Consider the following 8284-nt stretch of genomic DNA (forward strand, 5'->3'; position numbering starts at 1 on the left):
TATGATTTATATTGTTCATTATTAGTATAATCAATTATTAACTCTTTGTTATTAAAGATATTTTACTTGTGTGTAGTGACAGACAGATTATCTGGCATGTTGAGATAAACAAAACATGTCTGCAGATTCATCTATAAGCATTCATCTTGTCAGTGTGGCTGCGGTGAAACAATGTCAGAATTCCCCTTGTGAGTTTTGAGAAGGTGGTGACAAAGTTAGTCTTGACGCCTGTATCTCTGTAGATATAAATTCCAAGGTAACAATAACAACAATTCCTATACTCAGGTGATTATACACTAATGAAAACATACCTATGAATATTGTATTCCCTTTCTGACAATAGATCTTCCTTAATGTTACACACTGGACCTTTAACTCATGAAAGGGTTGTCTGATCTAACATATGGGTTTTCTTAGACAAGTGCTTCACTTTGTGGTCAAGATGTAAGGGTCAGTTCTTATATTGGCCAAGAACTAAGCCTCAAATAGATCAAATTAAACTATAATTCAGTATTTTGTAGTTCACAGGATGAATGTTTGTGATAGTTTTACGTTGTATGTCACTTTACTTGTATTTATTATTATATATATATTATATTATATCCTAATTATTTACTGTCAATGAGCCACATGGCAGCTCCAAACCAGTTGGTGACCATAATGTGCTATTTTCGTTGTTTACTCACCGACAAAAAAAAAAAAAAAAATCCCCAAGAAGCAGAAGACGAAGACGTAACTCTCTTGCGTTGTGCACTCTTTGGCTCTGCTGCCTAGCAACAAACATTAGCGAGCTAGCCAGTTGTCTGGTTAGCTACTCTCAGGCGCAGCGTAGTTAGTTAGCTGGAGCTTGCGGACAGACAGCAATAGATTTTCATCCCGTTAATGTCACCTATTTTACTCAGCTGTCGACGAGAATTAAACTTTAATTTGCCGTTTTGAAGCGGAGAACATTCGGCCAAATGCAGTCACCAGCTAGATATAACTAACGGGCGGAGAGGAAGGTCCCTTTTCTCTCTCTCTCTGAAAAGTGGCTAACCTTAGCTAACGTTAAGTAAGCAGCAGAGTCACCAGCGTCTCCTCTTGCCAACGAGAAGAGCCGAGGGAGGCTGGAGATATGTGATTGTGGGTTAGCTGGCTGGTTAGCTCATCTAATGCTGGCGGACACTGGGTGAGTTGAAACGTGATTTTTTTTTTTTTTTTACAGGTATTGGGTTTGCTAGCACTCCAATCCTTCCTCATCAGCTCAGTTTCCTTCAGTCAGCTGCTTTTTACGGACTGTACCAGCAGCAGCTCGGTACCTGGAGACCCTCCTGCCAGCTGTTCAACAGGTCACATCTCCACCGAGGCAAGGGATTCAGATTTAAAGGGAATAAAGCAGAAGGAAAAGTTCACTGAATATTTAATTCCCCTCGCAGACTTTGGATGATAATACCCGCTGCAGCAGTAACGTTGTGCAGCAGCAGAAATGAATAGTTATGTATTATAAGTATTTTTAATCTCTGTGTCCTATAATGTAGGCTTTAACTGTGCCCCGCCTCCAGGCCTGGGCAAAGTATCGGTGAGTCTGTGAAGATGAGTCAGTGTCTAGGAGGAGAGGTGCATTATCTGTTACATACTGAAGAAAGTTCATTTATATGTGCATTGCTATGATACCCTGCTGCCCTGCTGTGTAAAAGATCTGAATAAGGACAGTTATGTTACTTTGTAGCAGACAAAGTCATCTATCTTAAGTATCTACATTTCAGATTCTCATGCCTTTTAAAAATATGTATAGATAAAAAAATAGGTAATGATGAAATTAATAACTCGAGGATCCAGAATTTAGATAGAAGAGTTGTCTGTGTGGGTATGAAAAATGACCCGGACTTAATGATAATGGAGAAATGATTAGAATACCTTGTATTGTTAGATTGTGTACCACACTATGGGTGGAAAATTCAAGGTGTAAACACGATTACAGTGATAGACAATAAATGATCATTACTAATTAATTGCCCACTCCTATTATTGGTGTTAACTGCACAATATTGGGAATTTATTTTTCAGTTATTGAACTTTTTATGACTCGTGGTCAACTCTTCTCCAAATAGAGATGATGTTGTCCTGTGGTCTACAGGTGACGGTACACAGTAACAGCTTGTGGAGAGTGCATAAGCAACTTCACAACCACCCACTTTGACTCAGTTCCTGTCACCCTAAAACAAATATTAAATTTAATAACACATCTAGAAATGATTACACAGAGAGATGAGGGAACTGCAAATGTGTAACTTAGTTTATAAATCAATGCTGTGAGAAAGAAGTGGGTCTTGAGTCCTCACTTGAGATGAGATAGATCCATCTAAGAGACTGCCGAGGTGAAATCTAATCTCAAGTATTCACTTTGTTGTAAACTAATGTGAAACTTCACACCAAAAGAGAGAAAAGAGAGACGCCTCTTTATTTTTAGCCATGTTTTCCCTGCATGTTGTAACAACTGCTGCGTCACACAGCTCAATTATAGTTGATGAATAATGTCTTCTACCGAAACACATATTGTGACTCAAATTCAGACTGTTGGACGCCGCAGTCACACAGTAGGTTGTCAGTGTCCACTGGGAACAGCTTTCCCACAATATGTTGTTTAGCATTGCGCTCAGCAGCTACACGCATGTAACTGTGGAAGAGATGCCAGTTGCTATGTGGAGTCTGCTGCGCTCAGTGCTAATGGAAGAATAAACACATTGCACAGTCGCTCCGAACAAGTTCCTGGTAAAAATTTACAACGGTTAGTTCAATGTTAGCACGCGTAAAAGTTTACAGACATTGTGTGTATTAAGCACTTTACCAGAGTGCACTCCCTCCCCAATTAAGTGCTTGTGGGAACGTTTAGTGCTGAAAGCAATTAAATAAAAAATTTGACAAGCCAACACAGCTCTTGTAATGTGGATTCTGTTTTTGACATATACAATAAGATTAATAGAAAAATAAGATTAATCAATAACAAAAATAAACTCCCTAGGAACTCCATAAATAGGTTATATAATATATAAGCTACCTGTATCTATATTTTTCGGTTGTACTGGTTAAGAAATTGGTTTTATGCCAGATCAGACTGATTTGTGTGCTAATATGTTATTTAATAAAACTTAAAAAAAAAAAAATTTAAAAAAAACTTGATCTACTCAATTCAATCAGAACCACTTTTAGGTGGGACAAGTCCTAAGCTAGGATGCTTCAAAATAGACAGCATGTTACCATTATTCTGTCATAGATTGAATACTGTAGATGCACAGATCTCATCTGTTGTTGGTTGGTGTCTAATAAAAGCTGAAGCATCTAGATAAAAGGAAATTGTTTGATTGTAACTGTTTAATTGTTTGATTATTGAGGAAAGAGGGGTCACATTGGACTTTTCTCTGTCTGAATAGAAAATTAAAGTTGCATTGAGTATTTCTTCACCAACAGAGGACAGAAAATTGTCCAAGGCCTACTAAATCAAACTTTATCAACTTTGGTACAGCAAATCAACTTTATAACTAACCATAACAAAGTAACCAACTTGAAATTAAGTATATTTGCTAAACTACTAGACAGATAACTCACTGACGTGTTAAGTCACAAGAGAATATTTGAGTTGCACTCATGCGGATGTTTCTGCTGGCTGTGTTTCACTTATACTATCTAAACGCGTCACACATTCATGTTTTGTTTACACATTCAGGTGGTATATGTGTTCGTGTCACATCACTGAAATTACCCAGGCAGAGTGGAACTGAGACAACCAGCCAGACATCGCCACCATGTTGGAGGAAGACATGGAAGTGGCCATCAAGGTGGTCGTGGTCGGCAACGGAGCTGTCGGCAAGTCCAGTATGATCCAGCGTTACTGCAAGGGCATCTTCACTAAGGACTACAAGAAAACCATCGGAGTGGACTTTCTGGAAAGGCAGATACTGTAAGCAACTTGTTTCACAGAAGTTCTCATTCCTCTACTGATTGTATCCTTTATTTTATGTCACTGCAGGGCTCTGGGGTACCATAGTTCAGTAATTGGTTTAGAGTACTGGTATACAGTGCTCCTTATGTCAGTGATATTTGAAACCTCCATGGTGTAAAATATGTATATTAAAGTACTCTTATTAAGGCATTAAAAAACAGTCTGCTGGGTATGATATTATGCTGACTGTAGAGAATTGATTAAATAATTTTTTGGCCCGCTCAATGTTTTAGCGTGAATGACGAAGAGGTTCGACTAATGCTGTGGGACACCGCCGGGCAGGAGGAGTTCGACGCTATTACCAAGGCCTACTACCGTGGTAAGACCCCTGCCTCTGTGACAAATATAACACTGCTGCTCGGGGTCACTGACCTCCCTGTTGCTGAGGTTTGCTGAAGTTTTTATTTGTCACAGATTTTATGGTGGACTGGCAACACGTCATTAAACCAGAGCACGTGCACTGTGAATCTCCAGCACAGGCCGTTCTGAAGTTGACCCGCTGTTTTTACAGTATCAATTATGTGTCATATTTTTTTTTATCTCCGAACAGATTAAATCATTTTTAAAAGAGCGAACTGCTTAAAAAAAAACTTGTTGGTATGCTGTCTTGCATTCCAGGCGCCCAAGCATGTGTGCTAGTCTTCTCCACCACAGACAGGGAGTCGTTTCAGGCTATTGACAGCTGGAGGGAGAAGGTGGAGGCAGAGGTCGGAGATATTCCCACCGTTCTAGTGCAGAACAAAATTGACTTGCTAGAAGAGACTGTTATAAAAAAGTAAGTAATAGTTTCTTTTGTGCAAAAATCACTGAATGAATTAAGGACAAATAGTGTTGACTGTGAATTGTAATTAAAGCAATAGAACTTGCCATGAATTCAAGACATTTTCTATTTTTTTTACTTGCATTGCAGCGAGGAGGCTGAAGCTTTGGCTAAAAGGCTGAAGCTGAGATTTTATCGAGCTTCAGTAAAAGAGGACCTTAATGTCAATGAAGGTGGGTTACTGAAACTGGTCTAATGCAAATGAAACAGTCTCATTCTGCACGTTACTCTTGTAACATTTCTGCTCGTTCTCTCTTTTTAGTTTTTAAGTACTTAGCTGAGAAGTATCTTCAGAGACTCAAGCAGCAAACAGCAGAGGAGACAGAGGTGGTCCACACAACAAGCAATAAAATAGGTAAGGAATCTTTCCGTTTATCAACTTTTTATATTTCATTTTTTAAGTTTTTTTTCTTTTCTTTAGTGGAGTGACATTACTCAAATAAATTGTGTTTTTCCAAAGGTGTTTTTAATACCACAAGTAGTAATGTCTGCAGCCAGAGCTCCAGCAACGGCAGAGAAATCATCACTTTGCGACCTAACAAACAAAGGACCAAGAAGAGTAAAAATCCTTTTGGAAGCTGCAGCCTACTCTAGATAACATCATTTCATTTTAGTGACTGACTATTGTTTCTGAGACTAGAGTGATTATTGTTGTATTCTGTGGAGGTAGCCACATTTAGAGACCAAAGCCCATACAGACTGGGAAAATACTACTCTATACTACTTTGATAACTTGACATCCAATCTGAATCCTAAGTTGTTTCCCTACATTGATGGTTGGATTTCCTTTTGATTCAGCCTTGGATCTCCATCAATGATCTGTGCACAAAACCTGTCAATGTTTGTTCACTCTTTGGTTCCCCTTGTGGTTGCCTGTCATAACAGCAACAGCTGCGGCTACAGTGCATGTACAGTATGTTGTGTCATGAGATGATTTTTACACCCACTCCTGTTTTTGACATTTCAACTGTGCAATCTGTTTGCGTGTATTGTAGAAGATACACAGATTATTTTGTACCATATTTTTCTAACTGTCAACAGAATATGGTTCAAACTATACTGTTTATCATGGACAAAACACTTATCGAATCCAGAGTTAAAGTATTTTTGTACGAATCACAACAGTGTTGAGTGATATTTTCTCTGAAGTGTTGACATAGTGCCAAATTTCCTCTTTTTGAGCTGTCGTAAGATATTAATAATTCAGTGATATGGATGTAACATGAAATTAGTAGAATGTGCTCCTATGTATAACCAAATATCAATAACTATTGACACAAAATAGTCCTCTATATGTCAGCTTACACTTTTTTACGGATTTGTTAACCAAATTGTAAAACTTTCACAAAGTCTAGGACTTTGTGCAAAACACGAGAGGAATTAATGATTCGTCGTATCTCGAGTCACAATCAGTTACAGCATTATGTTTCGATTTCAGTTGTTTACATTTTATTTAACTGTGCTTGTCTTTAACTTTGGTACAGCTTTGAGTAACTCATCGATCAGACTCTCTAACATTAAGATTTTAGTTTTTACTTCTTATGTTTGTTTGGCTTCTGTAGTATCTAATCAGTTTGTATTGTGTAAGTATCATTCTGCTCCTTTTCGATGGAGGGAAACGAGGAGAAGAAGTTGGATGAGAAAGTTGTAAGGACTAAATGCTCACTGTTCAGTGGTGTCTGTCTCTGTGGTATGAACCCTAAAGCTGACTATGAGGAGCGGACATTTTGCTTGTGTGTGCCTGAAAATGCAAGGAAATTCGTTTTCCTCTCACTACATGAGGGTACTCCAAAAAAAAGATCTCCAAAACTAATACAGTTAGCTGTGAATTGTATGTTACTGCCTTGTCTGCCTCGAGCCTTTTTATTTTTATTCCGAAACTCAATTTCTGAAGGACGCCGGTTTACCAAGCACAAAGAAATATATGGTCATGTGGAAAAATTTGATTTCCTTTATAAATAATTAAGATAAGTATTTTACATGGAATTAGAATGTGTAGGATATCTGGGAATACATGTGCATACACATTTTTGTCATTTAAAAACGTTTTTATAATCTCAGATCTCTGTTAGAAGTTTTTCCCAGATTCAAATTAACTACATTAAGTTCAGACAAGACTGAATTCATTCCAGTTATACCATTGGTACTAAGAATGTGTCACATTTCAAGCTTTCTCATTTGTTTGTATGTAAACAGTGGTGTTTTTAAAAAAAAAAAAAAAAAGTGTGGCATAACTGTAATGCATGCAAGCCTTTTTTTCCACATCAGTGAATGTCCAACCGTGGTTGCAATGCCTTGTCCACGTTTACATTCTCCCCCATTGACCACCAGTAAGCATTTTCATCTCTACTCTTGCTGTTTGTTTAAAATTGCCTGCACAGTAAATCTGTAAGTAATTACTTCTCAAGCTATCTCTTATTTGTAACGTTGTGTTTACTTTGCCTCTTTGCTTTTTGACTGAATGGATTTAGCGCACTTTATCAAGCAGATGGCATATAATCTTAAAGAACCATAAATTAAAACTAACCATACTTATGTGCTGTCACTCAGGTGTTGTAATAATCTTTGTGTCTTACTGTTACTCTTCTTTTTCACACATGACTTCATAAACCTATTTCACAGACTTAGATAGACAAACCAACATAATGTATGCTTTCAGTCTGACAAAAACAACACTTTGTTGCATTTTTTTTATTTTAACAGTTAAAAATGTATCACAACTTGAAGCGTGCTACACAACCATGCACCTGATGTTATGTTTGGGGGGGGGAGTTGATCTGACATAAATAAAACTTTACTTTTTTCTTGGGCATCCAGTGTGTAATTTCAAATGACAATACTCTTCTACTTGCTACAATCTTTGGCTTTGTTGCATTTGGTCAGCGTTAACAAGGCCAACAGGGACTGAGATAATCCCAAAAGTTTAAACTGTGTCACTAAAACATGCGGTTGCCTTCACATAGAGGTTAAATGAGTGTCAAAGTTTGGTGTGGAAGCTCAGTCTTAACTAAAAGAAATCTTAACTTAAGGTCAACTTACAAGCTTTTTCCAGAGCTTTCAACCACATGTCAGTCTTTTACTCAGCAGATGGAAGTTTGCTCAAACTCCATCTACTGATGAACAACATGCAATGTAGTTCAAAGCTCCTAAGAAAGCTAGTAGGTGGACCTTGAGTTAAGACATTTTAGCTGATTAGCATGTGACTGCAGGATTATGTTGCTCTTGCCTTGTTGACGTTTTGTTCATAGTTTAATACAGTATATAAAGGTATCTTTGACGGCAACAGGACACAGCCTATAGGCTAACCTGAATAAATAAAGGTTCCTGCTTCATCTACTGTATTTGTAAGTGAATGCATCTGCTACAAACGACAGAAATGAGTGTTCATTCAAGCTTGTACAACTTATGTAGAATAGATCTCCTGAAAACCAGCTTATACATGTGTATGTGTATTCCCATCATCCATCACTGACATACTCAAAGAC

General features: G+C 37.7%; 1 protein-coding gene across 1 annotated transcript; it reads left to right on the top strand.

Annotated features, from left to right (window-relative positions):
- The first annotated feature begins 778 nt into the window (after positions 1-778).
- On the top strand, positions 779-7609 carry rab23 (RAB23, member RAS oncogene family). The gene is made up of 7 exons (XM_051417601.1): positions 779-1168; positions 3704-3937; positions 4213-4298; positions 4598-4754; positions 4890-4972; positions 5062-5154; positions 5260-7609. Exons 2-7 carry the CDS (start codon positions 3783-3785, stop codon positions 5391-5393), a joined length of 708 nt encoding a protein of 235 aa, XP_051273561.1. The 5' UTR covers positions 779-1168; positions 3704-3782; the 3' UTR covers positions 5394-7609.
- Positions 7610-8284: the final 675 nt, after the last annotated feature.

This window comes from Dicentrarchus labrax, unplaced genomic scaffold, assembly GCF_905237075.1.
Source record: "Dicentrarchus labrax unplaced genomic scaffold, dlabrax2021, whole genome shotgun sequence".
Classification (NCBI taxonomy): domain Eukaryota; kingdom Metazoa; phylum Chordata; class Actinopteri; family Moronidae; genus Dicentrarchus; species Dicentrarchus labrax.

Bases quoted from the DNA above. Each gene is read 5' to 3' on its own strand.
- rab23 (XM_051417601.1), top strand. From the start codon at position 3,783: ATGTTGGAGGAAGACATGGAAGTGGCCATCAAGGTGGTCGTGGTCGGC. The intron at 4,299-4,597 runs GTAAGACCCCTG...CTTGCATTCCAG, and splicing joins TACCAAGGCCTACTACCGTG to GCGCCCAAGCATGTGTGCTA. The intron at 4,755-4,889 runs GTAAGTAATAGT...CTTGCATTGCAG, and splicing joins GAAGAGACTGTTATAAAAAA to CGAGGAGGCTGAAGCTTTGG.